An 18,557-nucleotide genomic window follows, 5' to 3' on the forward strand; every position below is an offset into this window, starting at 1 on the left:
ATTTTTTTTATATGAGGGGGGGGGGGGGGGGAATGTAAAGAAAACACTCTTTCTCCCCAGTTTTGATAAGTTGTTTTTTTTTTAAATAGCACAGCTAAAAATAATTAATTTATTTGTCCTTTATTAGGAAACCCCTCAGATCCCTAGGATTTCAGAAATATTTCTGTACTTCTCTGCCTAAAACTAAATGCTAACATTTTTTTTTCCCCCCCTCTAAACAGTACTTTTCAGGAGTCCCTCCAGCGTTGACTCCTCTCTCTTCCTGTCCCACGGAGTCTGTGCGGGTGCACACTGCCTGCATTGACTTACCTTGCGTGTCTTCTGGTCTCCCGGCCGAAGATCTGTACTGCGCATGCGCCCGCCCCAAGATCCTTTGCGGCCGCCTGGGAAACTTGAGATCTTTGGACTGGAGCGAAATGGTGGAGACAAAGTTTTAACCCTTTTGAACGTTTTTTTTTTTTTTATGTTTCTGCATAGCAGAATATTGCAATGAGGGAGTAAAATAAAAAAATTAACCCTTTAGGCTGGGTTTAAACCATTTTCCGGACCAGATGTGGAACATAGTGCATTGCATTTTTGCCGCGATTTCATATGGAATAAAAAAAAAAAAATGTAAATTTATTTTTTTGCTTCAAATGGTCTTACAAGTGCAGTCGACGTTTTTGATGCGTTCCTGTGCATTCCAGGCCAGACAAAATAGGATATGCAGTATTTTTCTGGTCTGGAACGGACTGCGCTAGTGGGAACAGTCTGCTCTAGGAGGTAAGGGGTTACTTTTTATAATTATAGTATAAAAACATATTTATATATAATTTTTACACTTTTTTTATGTCACAAATCGCATTATTTTTTAAAATTTCTATTATTAGGCAGCTCCAAACTTAGGAACAGCCAAGAATAACCTTAGTGACACTGATCCTGACAGCATGTCAGGATAAGATCTCACTATGGCTCCATTCACATATAGAGTTGGTGTTTCCCACGCTGTTATACGCGTGGATGACGGCAGGGCATGCAAACGCTAAAATCTTTACAACTGCACGGATTCCGCACGTATGCAGCGATCACTATTAGCCCAAACGTGCGGAGTCCGCCATAAATTAGCGCTTGTACTATTTTGTGCCACGCGGCGGCCGCCGCACATGCCTGAACGGTTCACATTAAAGTGCATTTTTAAAAAATGTTTAGAGCAGTTCCGCGTGAATTTAACAACCGCTCGTGTGTGAATGGAGCCTAATGGCCCCCCATCGTCTCAGGACGATCAAAAGCCTTGAAACAACGTTTCAGCATAGAAACATTTTGCTACATTCCTATGCTGAAGCATGTAGCAAACAGCCAGTACAGATCAGCATTTCCCAATCTGTACGGAGCTGTAAAAACTGTGATAGCAGAGCAATGTCAGCCGCACTGTCAGATACCTGATCGCTGTCAGCGATGGGTATCTGTAAAAGCTTAATTCTTTCATTAATGGATCCTCAGTATTGAGGCATCCATTAATGAACAGTAACAGCTGATCTCAGCAGTTACCGGCATTTCAAAGCCCTGAATAGCTACAGTGTACATGGTCATTTGGGCAATTCACGATGGGGACGTACAGTTTATGTGTCCAGTCGTGAAGGGGTTAAAAGTACTAACCAATTGCAAGGCACAAGAAATAGATCAAAACTTCTTAGCTAAAATTGCCAGCTATAGAATAATGATTTCAGTTTAGTAGCTCCTGGGAATTGAAACCTTAAATGATCTGCAAAATCCTGGGTGGTTTCTGCTATTCCAAAGAAGAGCCAGATTACATAATCAAGTACAGGTTTACTTTACTATCAGACTCGTATTGCCCTTTGTTAAGGAACCAATGTGAAATAGGTCAATATGTGCAGAAATGTCGATCAAGTTCTTCTGAATTTTAAGTGAAGATCATGAGAAAAAAAAAAAAAAAGTGTAGGGGCCACTGCTGAAGGCCTCCTGTGAAATGCTAGATGCCTGGCTGTCTTTTGCATGTTCAGTCAGTCTGGAATAAGCATGCAGTAGGGATGCACCGATATATCCGCCCCGAAACATAGCCGAAAATAGCACTTTTGGCTAAATCGCCGATACATCAACTCATCCGTGCTTTCTTTCTTCCCCGCGGGGACCCAGCCGGCCGAGCGCTGTGAGCGCCCGGCGTCACTTCTCCCACACCGCTCAGCCTCCTATCACAGTCCGGCAGAGCGGTGTGTGGGCGGAGACAGCCTGCGCTGTCACAGGAGGCTGAGCTCTCCTCCCTGCACCTCCTGCGACAGGGAGTCAGAGGGAGAGCGGTACAAACACTCAGTGATCAGTGAGTGTTTGTAGATAATTGAGGACATGGTATGTTGACTAAAGCCTCAATTATGAATGAATGTGAAGTGATCTACATTACTTCCTGTTCATTCATGATTGAGGTTATAGTAAACACACAATGTTCTCAAGTTATGAATGAACAGGAACACTCAGTATAGAGGATTCCTGTTCACTGATAACAGGGGACACAGAGAAAGAGATTGAGGACTCTGTGTTCTCAATCTCTTTTAAAGGGAAATATCAGGGGGCTGTTTAGACCCCCAATATTTCTCCGAAGCCCCTAAAACATTTTTGGTTTCGGCCTGACAATTTTTTTTAATTTCGGCTTTGAAATTTTTATTTCGGTGCACCGATAGCATGCAGTAAAGTGTTAATAAAAAAAGTGTCTACTTATCTCTATGCTTGTTCTGGGTCAGCAACTTAACAGTGAAGTCAATGCATCAGAATGACAGTCAGGGAACTAGCATCCCTAAAAGGAGCATTCAGTAATGGCAGACTCCATTAATCTCTCATGACTGTCCCATTAACACTAGTACAGTGTACAGCTTTGACAGTACATTCCCTTCTGAGTGTTTCAGTTGCTCTTCTTAAAAGTAGTCTTAACAACCCTCAAAAGCACCAATTTTAAATTTTCAGGGTTCATATGAAAGATTAAATCCAGCCAGATGTATGTTTTACCTAATGCACAAGATAGGAGGAACATTTTCCTTGAAATGGTCACCATAAGACAGGAGTCCCAATAATTATTAGTAGACTACAGTGTTGATGGTTTCGATTTCAATAGTCTTTTGAGATGACATGTGATGAATATTTGATCAAGTAAATCAATATATAGATTTTTAGTGACTTTACCAACTTTGGGGGGGGAAAAAAGCTGCACCTCGAACGGAAATTCTGTCTTCGAAAAAATCCTTGTTAAAGGATATCCCACATTTCTCCCCACGTTTCCTGTAGGACTTGGCTTTCTGGGAGCAGGTGGTTTTTGTTTTTTTTGTTTTTTTATTGCCATGGTACATGTAATGTCACCTTTATAATGTATGTCTGTGTGCTTTATTTAGCATCTGTGAACTATTAAAGGCACAGAATTCTTTATTTATAAAGAAAATGTCTCGGAATACACAGTTTGTGTGAAAGGCTGTATACAATGCTGTAGGGGGGCAGGATAAAACACAACATTGGATGTGTAGAAGCAGTTTACAACTGAATAAACCTTTCCCCCCACACAGCCCAAGACAACCTAATAAAGAATTACAACAGTAAAGATTGATATTAACAACAACAACTATGGAAAATGTTAGATTGGTTATAAACCTGGCCTCTCTAATCGCCTCCTTATGTGCCTGGAACATCTTGACGTTGTTCATGTTAGACTGCCAGTACTTCACATATCCACCGTGGTCAGCAGTCAGCATCCACATGTCATTGTGTGACCAGGTCATAGCTCGGACTGGGCTGTCATGAGCCTGCACATAAAAGACAGGAGATACAAAGACAAATTATTGTTCAACCCACTAAGTATTCAGGATTACAAAATCTATTTTAGAGGGTACATGGTATATGGTATATGGAAGCTGCCAAAGCTAACAACCTGGGAGAATCTGATCAGATTCACATGTTTATCAGGCAGATCTTATAGGAAGCCCAATGTAGCTCTTTGGGCAGACCAATGTAAAAGGACGTGTCCCCATTTACATCAGAGTACCCATGACTCAGTCTAGGTCTGGGGGGGGTGTTGGGTGCAAGATGGAGGTAAAAACTGAAAAGGACATTGAGGTGTCCAAGAGTGACATCTGTTCCGATCAGCAGGGGATCCGTGCACGGATCCCCTACTGATCAGAAAGGACAGTGCCCATGCAAAAGGGGCCTTATAGTTCCTTTCATATTTAATGAGTCATTGACCCAGCACAGATATGCAGGCCAGGTATTCCGATACATCATATGCTCTAGACTTGCCCGAGACCAGCAGTTTACAAAAGTAGTAAAACAATGGCATAAACAGTGGCTTGCCTGAACTTTAAAAACAAGCAATGGCACTCATGTTTATAAACTGACAGATTTTAACCATCTCAGATAGTGGTCTGTATTTTAGCCAGATTCAAAGGAAGTGAAGCAGACTCCATCTTGACATCATTATTCTAATAATTAGACTAATTATGCCTATGTCACTGTTATGATCTCTAGTCTCTTGTTCTATTTTAACACAATTTTCTCAAAAAGTACTTCAACTAAATTCAATAACTTAAGCTGGGCATAGATGGCTCGTATCAGATGACAAATTGTTAGCTTAACAATGACTGCATCTGATCAGATGCAGTCATTGTTGGGTAGCACAATTGTATTTAGGAAGCCACAGGTGCTATGGCTGTCTGAATACAATGACGATTCCTCCATCCACACTTGGCATTGATGGGGGAATCACGTAAATTTCTCGCTTGAGTACTGAATGGCTCAAATTCAAGCCGTCTATGCCCAGCTTAGGTTTAGACAAAATTTGACAACAAAGCAACATTTATTCTTAAGGATAATTAGAAGGTTTGCATATAACAAGCATAATAGAACACCTAGACCAACAAATCATGTACAATACACACCTGTAAAATTGTCTCAAAATTAAACGTCAGCCCATTCCATAAAGTGAACTCTCCACTTGAGGCTCCAGTTACTAAGCGACGACCCTCAGGAGTCCACTAAAATGAAGCAGAACATAATAACCAAAGTCAAGACTGCACCATAAAACATTTAGGGAGAACTCTGTCTCAGCTACAATGTACAATCTTAAACACCTTTATAAAAAGGATACTTACTCTGACTACAAAGACAGGGCATTTCACTTTGTTGGTAGAGGTCCGCACAAACTTTGTAGTGACAGCATTAAGTGGATTATTAAGCATTCCAATAGGAGGAACCAACTACAAAAGAAAGAAAAGAAAAAAAAAAAAAGAAAAAAACTTAATTTCTTACAATGTTCTTTTAGTTTTACCATGGACATCAGATGACAGCTGTCTGCCTTTGGCAGGGTTAGATGAGTAGGGTGATCAATGGCATCCTACACAATCTCTTAAGACCTAAATCAGAACAAAGCCTGTTACTGCCTGTCTACATCCAAAAAAGGATTCCCACATTCACATTAACATGCTTAAGCTACAAACAGACCAGTTTCTGTGTCAAAAGAGCTGGGCACATGAACTTTAAATGGAAGGAACACATTCCTACGATCAACAAATCAACTATAATGTATTAATCAGCGTTGTTTCATGAGAAAAAGTCAGGGTTGCAAATGATGTAAGCAAAAACACATCAGGTAGTTAAAAATGGCTCACTCCCATTGACTTTATATTACTGTAGAGGCTTTCGGTGTCAAGATTTATTTCATAGTGCAACTGGCAACTTTAAACCGCTATAATTAAAAGAGCTCCACAAGGAGGGAAAGGGACTCTTTAACCCTTTCGCTGCCAAGGACGTATGGCATACGGACCTACAAAAGTGCTTCCAGCTGGCCAGGTCAGTATGCCATACGGACCTGGCATTTACAGTTCTACTATAAGCTGATGGTCGCTTTAGCAACCATCAGCTTATAGTAGAACTGTTCAGCAGACTGTCCCCTTTCAATTAATAGCTGTCATCAGCGGCTCACAAGCCGCTGATGACTGCTATTACCAAAAATAGCGGGCGCCATCCCCCCCCCCGCCGGCACCGCCGCCGGCATCTGGAGTCTCTCATCCATCCCTGGAGCCATCCCAGGGAGGGATGAGAGACTCCATGGATCCCCACTGCTTGTAGGGTCTGTGGCAGCGGGGATCCGTACAAAAATCACCGGCGGGGGGGTCGGGGGGGTCCCGGGAACGAGCGGCGGCTGGCCGCATTTCAGGATGGCAGCTTTCAGAAAATATATGGTTTGGGGGGTCTTTTACAAACGCTAGCAACGCAGCAGTTGAAAATCAAATCAATAGGAAAAAATTGCAGAAAATTCAAAAATGGCTTGGCCAGCTGATTTGAAAAATGTTCCGGAGGGCTTGGCAGCGAAAGGGTTAAAATGCACCTAAAGTAGGCTAAATTTATTGCAGGAGAGACATTGTACATCATAAAAGCTTCTGCCTTACCTGCTAGCAATTTACACTCTGCAGCTGCACTTTCAATTGATTACTTACATTTTCATTTACACGTATTCTCTCCCTTTTAGAGCACAAGTGAAGTCAGCAAGCCACCACACAAAAGGCTAAAGCACGTATGTCAAAACGGTGTTTTTTCAGCAACATGTTGCCCTCTTGCTCCTTATTTGTAGCCCTCATGGGTTTAAAAATTCGAAATGAAAGAGCCCAACTATGCTACAGTATAAAACTATACATGAAATTTTGGTGCTCAATAATTCAAGAAAAAAAAAAAATGTATGGCTCCTTCCACTGATACAACATGCTGTAAGCATCATTATTACAACATGCTGTAAGCATCATTATTAGCAAAGTGCTATTTTCGATTTCTAAAGTAAATTTTAAAAAAGTGTCCCTTGAAGTCCTATTCTATTAGTTCAGCCCATTGTTTTAAAGTGTATTTCCGGTTTCACAGCTAAATTGGGATAACAACTATTTTATATTTGGTACATGTTGCCGTTCACATAGCATAAGCAGAAAAAAATTTTTTTTTAAAATGCTTCTTGCACTTTGAAATAGCTTTTTCTTGGATTAGGGTTTCTACTTGCTTCTTTATGATGTTAGGGGGGGTGGGGTTGTGCTGTGTGAATAGGAACACAAAATATATAGTGGTGGTTTTCTAAAAAATTTACTGCAAACGTGGAAAGTTTGACATGCCTGGGCTAGACAATCTTATAACACATCTGAGTGCAGAAAATTGTCACATATGTACCGCATAGATTACATGGAAGAAAACTAAAAGGCCATATGACAATTTGCCCTCCTCCTGTGTGTGTCAGTTAACACATCTGAACTGAGACACTGACTTACATACAATCTATCATTACAGCATTCAAGTAGGATAGAGCTAGTGCTGGGTTTTCCATATCATGGAAGTAATGTGCATGGATAAAATATAAACACAAATATAAATATAATTATATATACACACACATTATTAAATCTCGGATGGATCTGATACAAGGACAAACAAAAAAAGATAAGTAAATGAAAGTAAACACTCACGTCATTATAGTATCCAGCATCTGGCTGGATGGCTCTCATGTCTCTCTGATCTCTCTGCCATACTCTATTCTGAAAGAGAAAAAAAAAAAAAACACTTAAAACATAAAAGAATGATGTAACTAAAACCAAGCCTTGCAGTAATTGTAAAGGTCTTATATTCCATACGTATGTGCGCATATGTCCAGATTCCTAGCTTCACCTACAGCCTGTGAAGGCTGCAGAGTTTTAAATCCTATTTAGCTTGTTCCATGCAAGTGACTCACAATGTAGCAAAAACTAGAATAAGAATGCAGGAGGTCTTCAAACACTTTGAAGTGGGAATATTTTCTGGTGGACACCACCACCAAAACCACCAAATATACAGATAAATTTAGAATCTTAAGTAATGACAGAATTCATGACAAATCAATAGGTTGATAGCCACACTTGGGAAAACTACTGATTCCTAAAAGGTATTGTAATAATTAATGGGATTGCCAACACAAAGATAAGCTTCTATTAAAGCATGGCATGGTAACAATATTCTCACTCAGGCTTGTAAAGTAAAGGTGCCCGTACACCTTACGATTATAGGACGGTTTTCGTATGCAATCGACTTTTCATCCGATACCATTAGCCGTGTTATGCTCTGGAATAAGGAATCTGTCCCCATCCATTCTAGTATTTCAAAGACTTTGAGAAAGCAGAGATGAGCCAGACCACTGCTGAAAGTTTCTGGCATACTTGTCATGAAGTGAGTAAGGTCATCTGTTTCCCTCCTCCCCCAGCCTGTGTCTCTAAAGTGACTCTTCAAAAGATGTATAAGCAGAAAGTGGACATTATAGAAGGTAGTCATAGCTTAAGATCTTCTTAAAAATCACTTCTTGAACCGCTGCTGCAGGAGGCTGCTATCTAGAGTTAACTAGGTATTAAGTGCATTAAATTATTTTTAAAAAAACACATGCAAAAAAGGATACCAAGTGGTTAGCCACATAGCAGTGAATGACTAGATCTTACCTCCAAGTATTTGATAACAGACGGGTTGTAGTCTATAGTCTTGCGATTTACAGCCTTTCGCATTCGTTTGCCATCAAAGGTAAGCTGCTGCATGGCCTGCTGTTGTGCATAATCAGGACGTTTATAGAAAAGCTGACGGGGAGCCTGGTGTTGGAAGCGTGGCATGTGGAAGAAACGCGGGGGGGAACCAATCTCAGTTGCCATTTTGGATGTTCAATGGAGGGGGGAACCTTAAAAACAAACAAGCAAGAATCAGTATTAGAGTGATACATTAACAGCAGACTGTATATTAACATAAAAACCAAGGTCAGCAGAGCCATTCAGGGCTGCAACCAACCAGACGATTAATTGATAATAACCGATAATGAGAATTGTTGGCAACTATTCTCATCATCAATTAGTTGATCTGGATGCCCTAGTTCTCTCCTCTGTGCTGGGAGTGGTGTTTCATCGGCTCTGTGTCCTCTCCAATCCCCACTGCTTCCAGCCGGGATCCGAGAGGACAGAGACCCCTGTAGCCGGTGCCCAGCAGTGAGGAGAGCTCCTCCACACCACCCCCTCCTGCCGCCACTCTGCAGCCCTCTCCTCCCCACTGGGAGCCCGCTGAATGCTGCAGTTTGTGTTACCTCTGACCCACGCTTGCTCTCCCCCATACACACAAACACCCACACCCCCCCGCCTGCATTAGCAGAGGCAAGGGGTATCGGAGGGGACACAACCCTTGTCCAGCGGGGAGGAAAGAATGGCTGTAAGCCAACGCCACTGTGACTCTGCAACCTCCCACCCCGTAATAGTCAGCCATTTTAAATTGCAATAGCCAATATCAGGCTGGCTATTGCACCCACCCACAGCCTGTTATCAATCAGCAGAGGAGCACACTTGGACAACTATTTTGTATATAAAATTGTATTTTTTGTCCTATTTTAGTGTGTTATTTAAAAAAAAAAAAAAGTTTGATTATATTGGCTTGGAGTTTTTCCAATTTAGATTTTAAATCCATAAAACTAATTAAAATGTTAAATATGAAACACACAATTATTAAACAAAATAAATGTAGAAAAGGGTGTGAAAAAATAAACTTTTGGTTTCGGTCTGATAAAATCTGCTGCTGGAGGTGCGTTGTGGTGCCATTCATTTCAACAGCAGCCAAAACTCGCCCCAACCCGCACTGGAACGCGATTTAAATGAAGGATGGTTTTATTTGTATATTTTTTTTATCTGATTAACAGAAAAAATAAAAAATCGGCCAACTAATTGATTATGAAAAAAAATTGTAGCACTAGAGCCATTAGCAGAATCAGAGGGTAGCATTAAATGTCAATCCAGACAAACATTCATACATGTACATACTACATTTGACCATGCCTCCCCTCACCCAACAAAAATCCATCACATTGCAAAAGGAAAATATTTAATTAGGTATGGCAATAGATACCTACAAATCACAAAGGCATTAGGATTAGCCAGGGTTATCTGTTTTCATATGCTAGTAGCTCCATCAAGCATAGCATTTGTATTTTGGTAATGGTGGCTATAACTTTTGCCAAGCACAGTAGGGATAAATGGCCAATTGGGTTCATCAAGAAAGACCTCAAAAGTTTTGTGTGCCAAAAATATCAAGTTGTCCACCATTAAGCCATGGAGTTTAATATAGTTGAATATGAAGACAAGAAAATAGGGTACAGATCAGCAGGAGAGTAAGCATTTAAAAACATGTTCAGCTACAAAAACTCTGGAGGACTTGACCTGTCCACTGACTCATCTCCTGGGGTCTTAAGTGGTAACCCGAGTTTGCTCCGGTGGGGTCACAGTGCAATTTTTTAATACAAGTTAAAAAGGAAAAACTACAAGATCACCTCAACAGCGCAGAGACCCCCAATGCATACCACCGAAAAGACATGAAGATATATGAAGCTGGAAGGTTATTCAGTTGCCAGGCATATAGTCAATATAAAAACACGTAAACATCAAGTTTGTGAATTATAACTTTGTAAAGTCTTCATATAACATCACTTATATGCAGCTTTGGCACTGAGCTGCAGTACTTTATTTCTGACCAAGTAATGGAAAACATTCACCTTAGCGAAGAACTAAAATTATAAAACAATTTGTTTTGCAAGGCCTTACCAACACTTACATACACCAAAAATCTTAATTCAGATTAGTCACTTCTACGGTGGCCTACAGCAGACCAGTCTATTTACCAAGCTTTTCCCCCCAAGCGGGTTGAATACAGCAATGCACAAGTGATAGCCAACTGTATTGACTTCTATAGGCTGCCAGTAAATCAAACAGCCTAGAGGTGCTAAATACCTATAATTAATGGGTAGCTAAATATTCCAGTTTTTGCCAGAAAAGGCATAGGAAAACTTGCCAAGTGATGACAACTGTCAATGGCAGGACTTTCACCCGCTTCCATTTCTAGGACAGGAAGAAAAGGGAAAGATCCACAATGTGAGTCATCAATAAAAAAAAAATCTGACAGGTTCTAACCTCTTCCTTTCACTTGTCATCCAAAACTTTAAAAAAAAGGGATGGGATTGAAGGCATTCTATTTTTTGCAAAAATGAAATAAATGCAAATAGGGTGGGGGACCACGGAATGGCACCATGTTATGCAAGGTGAACTTAGCCTTTAAACACACATTTGCCCTGGTACCAACTTTAAAAGTTGCATTCTTCAATTCCCAACCTGCTGATAGATCACAGAGCGATGTTATGATCATAAATGTTAAAAAAAAAAAAAAAATTTTAAATCGTTCTAGACAATCTGGAAAGGAGGGACGTGAGGTCTTGGTAGCTAGAAATAATTATTAAAATCTACATCAAACTTCTGAAGGTAAAGTTGATTTTCACAACCCTATGTAGGGAGTGCCAGAGAGCAGCAACAGGAGAGAGGGTGTTCTAAACAGCTTCTGCCAGTTACTATGCAAAAGGTAGAGTAAACTGGGTATGCAAAAGAAACAGCAACAGCCACTAAGTAAATGCAGCCCTTTTCAGCACCCCACTAACTCATTTCCTGCACATGAAATTGCCATTCATGTCAAACACAAAATAGATGCAATTCAGGATGAGATCTCCATCATCCAGTCACCTTCCCCTATTAATGTACCAGACCCATCACACTTGTTACTTTCCTCTTTTGACCGTCACCACAGAGGAGGTTACAAAACTTCTCTCCGACACCCACCTCACCACTTGCCCCCTGGACCCAGTTCCCTCACCACTTCTTTGGTCACCCTCTTGCTCTATCCTACACTCTTACTCACATTTTCAATCTTTCCCTCCCCTCTAAAGTATGCGCTGGTCAACCCAATACCCAAAGAACCCTCACTGGACCCAACCAACCTCTATAATCTCAGACCAATCTCCTTACTCTCATTCACCTCCAAACTCATAGAACGCATAATCTACAACCTCCTGAGCCGACACCTGATAACTTCCTCGACCCTTTACAGTTCAGCTTTTGACCCCAACACTCCACTGAAACTGCCCTCCTAAAACTCACTAGCGACTTATTAACTGCTAAAAACAATGGCCACTGCTCCTTGCTCTTGCTATTAGACCTTTCTGCTGCTTTTGACACTGTTGACCACCCGCTCTTCCTCAAAGAAAAAAAACTTCACTCGCTTGGCCTACAAGACTCTGCTCTCTTAAGGTTCTCCTCCTACCTATCTAAACGCTCCTTTAGTGTTACCTACAAATCTAACTCGTCGCCTCCTCTTGCTGTAGGGGTCCCAAGGCTCTGTCCTTGGACCTTCTCTTCCCCATCTACACCTACTCGATTGGTCAGCTGCTAACCTCACATGGCTTCCAATACCATCTCTACATCGATGACATTCAAATATATCTCTCAACTCCACAACTCACCCCCTCAGTGTCTTTGCATATCACTAATTTACTATCTGACATATCAGTCTGGATGTCACAACACTTCTTAAAACTCAATCATTTCAAAACTGAGCTTATATTTCCTCACCCCTGTGTACCTTCCCCAACTTTTCCATTGATATAAAAAACACAACTATCCCTCCCTCATGCCAAGGTGCTAGGTGTCATCCTTGACCTCACCTTTCTGCCCCACATCCTATCACTATCCAAATCCTGCCGCCTTCACCTTTGTAACATTTAGAAAATACGCCCCTTCCTCACCAATGAAACCGCTAAATTACTCATCCACTCGCTTGTTATCTCTCGTCTTGACTATTGCAACTCCCTCCTCATTGGCCTACCTCTACACAGGTTATCCCCCTTCAGTCTATCATGAATGCTTCTTCTAGACTCATCCACCTAACCAACCACTCTGTCTGCAAATGAGTAATTTAGCGGTTTTATTGGTGAGGAAGGGGCGTATTTTGTATCACTTGTATTATGCATCACTTGCCCCTCACTTTTAGGTTGTAAGCTATCCCGGGCAGGACCCTCCTAACATCTTATCTGGACTATTGTAACATCTTCCTTATAATGTAAAGCGCTGCGCAAACTGTTGGGGCTATACAAAACCTGAATAATACTGATGAATACATTCACCAATATACGTGACGGAGGCAATAAGTCTGTTGAGCATAAACTGCACACAATGGCAAGTCTTCAAGTTTATTAGGTTTCCTCATCTGATATACCACAAACGCACACGCTATTGATTATAAATGGCCGTGCTTAGAATGTCTCTGGAGACAGCCCAACCCATTCTATGGACATGTTCGTACCGTAGTAGGTCAGCGTACAAGTGTGGAGCTGTAAACATTACCCATGCCTATGAGCGGTGCAGTACTCAGATCACCGTTTGCACCTGTATGAAAGTATATTTTAATGAGTTTTAGAGGCCTTCAAAGTATCTATGAACATGACACAAGTGGAAAGCCCCATTGATTTACTCTTATGTTGCCATTTCTATGATTTCCAACAGCCTTCTAGGACAGAACAGGAGATAGTGGCTCCCCCACAAGGACAGAAAAACAAAATGTCAGGTTAAAGGCAGTCCGTCTGACATTCTCCGTAGTCTTATTGCTCTACCATGTTTTTTTTCTGCCCTTTCTTAGGGTCCCCACACACCTTACGATTATCGTACGATAATCGCGGGAAATCCCACGATCGTACAATGATCGTAAGGTGTGTGGAAGCCATGCGACCTCTACTACTGTAAGGTCGCACGACTTTAAACTTACGGACATGTTTGAAAACCCGCCGAGCATCGTACGATGTTCGGCGGGTTTGTGGCATGTCCGTACGATAACACCCGCACGGGCCAGTGTGCGCAAGCGCACACTGCCCGTTCGGCATTGCGGTCATCGGAAGCCCGCCCCTCGGGGGGCGTGGCTTGCGATCATCGCAAGTACGATCTGCCTATGCAACATAGGCAGATCATACGATTTTTTTTAAGTACCTTACAACCATCGCAAGACAGAAGTCTTGCGATGGTTGTAAGGTGTGTGCCCAGCCTTATACTAACTCTGGGTTTTCCCCAGATTTGGTACATGTTCCCATTCACATAGCACATCTCATATATATATTTTTTTCTCTACTCGTTCTTTGTAATGTTAGGAGGGGGGTTGTGTAACCCTGTCTGTACTGTGCTGCCTCATTTCATTAAGATTTGTAAAGTAGATTTAAACACTGCCTGTCCAAACAAAGGGTTAAAGGATTAAAAGGCTAGCTCCTGCCTTTAAAAGTTAACGAAATTGTTGAGAAAAATTAAATCCTCAAATTTTAGCCCTAAAAAGGTGATCAAGAATTTCAGCCGGTTCATGAGGAACCCTTTCAGTTGATCGAAGGAGCCTGGTCGGAAAATCTTTGTATGAACAGAACCAGCGGCCGCTGACAGAATACGAAAGAAAGAGTGGGGATTCCTCGATCAAAGCTCATAAGTGTTGATGTAAGAATCTGTTCTATTTTTTTTTTTCATTCAGCTTGTGGGTTGACGAAAAAAATAGAGCAGTATATGGCCAGCTTAAGTCTTTCTATTAGGACAGACCACTGTGAAGGTGCTCAAAAAAAACCCCCAAAAACGTGAATTCAGCCATGTTGCCTGCTGCAACAAAACATCTAAAAAGATTTATTGTTTTAAAGATTATTTTTCGTTATGCTGGGTGAATAGGAACACAAAGATATTAGTGGTGGTTTTCTCAAATTTGACTGCAAAAGTGGAAATAGGCTTTAACGTGACACTAAACTCTGCCTGGCCCTGTGCTTCTGAGACTTGGGTGTCATTCACACCTACATAGTAGGTAAGTTTTGATATTCCTATGACAGGAATTTATAGGTTCAAATCGTACGATCGATGCATCCAGGGACAGTGACTTATTCCTAACAGCAAGACAAGTGACAGCTGCTGCGTCTAAATTCCATATTTGTAGGTTCCTGCTGCAGGAATTCCTAAACGCACCTACCAAGTAGGTGTGAAAGAAGCCTAAGTGTGTTTGGGACTCTACTGTGGCTGTGCCTGTGGACAACGAAAAAAGAAAACATTTTGTTGATGGGTTTCTTCTTTTTTACCCAAACAAAAAAGTAAACTGCATACTGTATAGACAAAGCTTGGATGCTGAATCTCCGTACAAGGTCTTAAACTATAAAGCCATAGAGGAAAAATGAACAAGTGCAGCGGATCTAGCAAACATCTTGACGGTTTCACCCAAGCATCTGCAATAGAACCATCAAAAGCAAGTAGTCAAGTAATTCCTTGGTAGGCGTGATTGACTCTAAATGCAACTTAAATTGAGAACTTCCAAATTCTGTGCAACACACGTGGTAGCCAAGGTTGGCTCCAGGTTGGACAATACTGAATACCACGCCCTCTTGAAAAGATCACGCTTTTTAACCACTGGGTCTTTTAAAAAATACCATGTCCTTAAAGCAAGGACACTGCTTTCTACTGCAAATATGGGGCCAGTAAGGAATTTGTGTAGTGTGAACACGAGACTCTTTTCCTGAAGACCCCGATACATCTGGTCATACAGAGAAAGTACCATATTTTTTAATGAACAGGGTAAAGAAAATAGCTTTGAACGAATAGTCTACATCTGCCAGGGACTAGGGCTGCAGCCAACTAATCGATTATGAGAATAGTTGTGAACTATTCTCATTACCGATTAGTTGGTTGGATCCCTTAGCTCTCTTCTCAACGCTGGGAGGAGGGCACAGCAAACAGTGGGCGGGTGCAATAGCCAGCCTGCTATTGCAATTCGAAAATGGCTATTGCACCAGCCCACTACCTGCTGTATATACATTCAGCTGCCGTCGGCGGAATCTTGCCACTGGCGGCTGTCATAACCTGGCTGAAGCTCTTCAAGTGCTATGTGCTTACAATACAATTATTTAACAAAAAATTAAATTATTATAAAAAAGGTGGGAAAAAACATGAGTTGATTACCTGATAACTCTGTTTCCAGGAATCTTCCAGGACAGCCATCGAGATATAGGCTCCGCCTGCCTGCAACAGGAATTACATCAACCACATTAAATAAATAGACTCCTCCTTCCATCCCAAGTCAGTAACCTCAGGCTACCCCATGCACAAAAGTATCCCCTCCTTCATCCAACCTCGGATGCCACCTGGATACACACCAAAGGGCGGGAACTGGCTGTCCTGGAAGATTCCTGGAAACAGAGTTATCAGGTAATCAACTCATGTATTCCCCAGTCATCTTCCAGGACAGCCATCGAGAGGATCAGTGAGGACAAATCATACCTCTTAGGGTGGGACCACAGCTTGCAGGACTTTCCTGACTTGTTGAGTCATAAGGTCCAGCCTGTAGTGCCTGACGAATGTCTGGAAGCTGGACCACGTGGCTGCTCTGCAGATCTGTTCTGGAGTAGCCCCTGCTCGCTCTGCCCAGGACGTAGCCCATGCTCGAGTCGAGTGTGCCGTTAGTGAACCTGGCAGCATCAAGCCCTGTGCTTCGTAGGTGTCAGTTATGGCCATTTTAATCCACCTTGCAATCGTGCTTTTAGTGGCCCTGTTCCCCCTAGTGGGGCCCCCAAACGTAACAAAGAGGCGGGACGACTGCCGCCAAGGTTTTGTGACTTGGAGGTACTCCAAGACACACCTTCGAACATCAATACCCTGCCACTCCCGTTCTCTAGCAGAGGCCGGGTTAGTGGCAAATGAAGGAATGACCACCTCCTGAGTCCTGTGGAAGGTGGACACCACCTTCGGCAAGAACGCCGGGTCTGGTCGCAAAATAATCCGATCTTCCAGGATGGTGCAGTAGGGGTCGGTAATAGAAAATGCCTGAATCTCGCTCACCCGCCGTGCGGAAACCAACGCTACCGATAGGGCCGTCTTTATCGTCAGTTGCTGGATGGAAAACCCCCCCAGGGGCTCAAAAGGCTGTTTGAGAAACCCTTGTAGCACCACCGAGAGATCCCAGTTTGGCACTGCCTTGCTTTTCGGGGGTTTCATTCTGCCAACTGCTCTGATAAATCTTTTGATGAGAGGCTCCTACGCCAATCGAATGTCCACGAAATTAGACAGCGCAGCAACCTGCACTTTCAGAGTACTACAGGAAAGCCCTTTGTCCAAACCGCCCTGCAGGAAATCCAACACCAATGGCACTGTGGCCACTGCAGGCCTACCCTGACTGCTGTACCAGCTGGAAAACACTTTCCACACCTTCAGGTAGATCGCAGATGTCACCGGCTTTCTACTGTGCAGCAGTGTAGTCACCACCCGTGCGGATAACCCTTTGTGGATTAACACCTCCCTTTCAGTAGCCATGCTGCTAAATTTAAAGCTTGCACCTGCGGGTGGCTCACCGGGCCCTGCATCAATAAATCCGCCGCTGGCGGAAGAAGCAGAGGCCCTGCCACACATAACTCCAGGAGGGTCGTGAACCACGGCCGCTTCTGCCAACATGGCGCTATGAGAATTAACGCCATCCGTTCGCCCCTGAGCTTCCGAAGCACATTCGGGATTAACTGCAGTGGGGGAAATGCGTAACCTAGACTGAAGCTCCAGGGGTGCACCAAAGCGTCCACCCCTAGGGCTCCGTCGTCCCTGGAGAGCGAAAAAAATTGTTCCACCTGCTTGTTGTTGGCTGTTGCGAAGAGGTCTACCTCGGGACAGCCCCACAAGCTGGTGATCCATGCGAACGTTCCCGCGTTCAGAGACCACTCTGACCTGTGCAGCTCCGTCCTGCTGAGCGAATCTGCCAACTCGTTCAGGCTGCCCTTGATATGCCTCGCCGTCAGAGGAGGGTGTGCTCTGCCCAAGTTAGAATGTTCGTCGCCAAATGCATGAGGCCGTGCGAGCGCGTACCCCCCTGCCGGTTTATGTAGGCCACTGCCGCGGCGTTGTCCGAGGCCACAGCCACATGGTGCCCGGCTAACGTCTCCCGGAACTGGCAGAGGGCTAGCTCTATCGCCTTTAGCTCTCTCCAGTTTGACGACTTGAGGCGGCTCCCCTGCTCCCAGGCTGCCTGCCAAATGGACTCCTGGCAGTGAGCACCCCAACCCCAGGCACTGGCATCCGTCGTGACCACAAGTGGTGCTGGCTGAGACCAAAGTCTGCCGACTGAGAGGTTCCGACACTCCATCCACCACAGTAGTGAATGCTTTATTTCCTCTGTGATGCGGACCCCCTTGTCCAAGTCCTGAAGTCGACTTCCCCATACCCTCAACCGCCAATTTTGTAACGGCCGTGAGTGGAATTGTGCCCAGGTAACAGCTGAGATGCTAGACGTCATGAGACCGATCATTCTCATTACCGAGCGGACTGAGGCTGTGCTCTGTAACTGGAGTCTCAGCGACTCCTCTACCAAAAGCGACACCTTGTCTTCTGGTAGTGTAATGGTCATGTCCCGGGTATCGATCCAATAACCCAGGACCTCACCCTCTGTGCAGGGACCAGTTGTGACTTCTCCCTGTTCACCAACCAACCCAAACTCTCCAAGTGCAGTATAGCCAGCTCCAGTTTTTGTTGGAGTACCAGCTCTGACGGGGCAAAAAACAAAAGGTCGTCCAAATATGGAATAACCCCTACGCCCCTTAACCTCAGAGGCGCCAGAGCCTCAGCCAGCACTTTGGTAAAGATTCGAGGTGCTGAGGAGAGGCCAAATGGCAGAGCCCTGTACTGGAAGTGCAGGACGCCTGCCGG

At 43.3% G+C, this 18,557-nt stretch overlaps 1 protein-coding gene and 1 long non-coding RNA gene across 6 annotated transcripts in view; both read right to left on the reverse strand.

The window, feature by feature from the left end:
* The window catches only part of WDR33 (WD repeat domain 33), a 64,795-nt gene extending 56,107 nt beyond the window's left edge, over positions 1-8,688 (reverse strand). For all 5 annotated transcript variants that reach the window (XM_018563500.1, XM_018563499.1, XM_018563498.1 and 2 more), the window contains exons 1-5: positions 8,466-8,688; positions 7,470-7,538; positions 5,121-5,225; positions 4,908-5,003; positions 3,628-3,779 (exon numbers count right to left, since the gene is read on the reverse strand). In XM_018563500.1, coding sequence (XP_018419002.1) covers positions 3,628-3,779; positions 4,908-5,003; positions 5,121-5,225; positions 7,470-7,538; positions 8,466-8,669 — 626 coding nt within the window. In that variant the 5' untranslated portion in view covers positions 8,670-8,688. The remainder of the gene's footprint in view (positions 1-3,627; positions 3,780-4,907; positions 5,004-5,120; positions 5,226-7,469; positions 7,539-8,465) is intronic.
* Positions 8,684-18,557, reverse strand: part of LOC108792672 — a 20,108-nt gene continuing 10,234 nt past the window's right edge. The window contains exon 3 of the long non-coding RNA XR_001941580.1: positions 8,684-8,695. This is a non-coding gene — a long non-coding RNA (uncharacterized LOC108792672). The remainder of the gene's footprint in view (positions 8,696-18,557) is intronic.

The sequence above is a fragment of the Nanorana parkeri genome, unplaced genomic scaffold, assembly GCF_000935625.1.
Source record: "Nanorana parkeri isolate BGI_ZX_2015 unplaced genomic scaffold, ASM93562v1 scaffold667, whole genome shotgun sequence".
Classification (NCBI taxonomy): Eukaryota; Metazoa; Chordata; class Amphibia; order Anura; family Dicroglossidae; genus Nanorana; species Nanorana parkeri.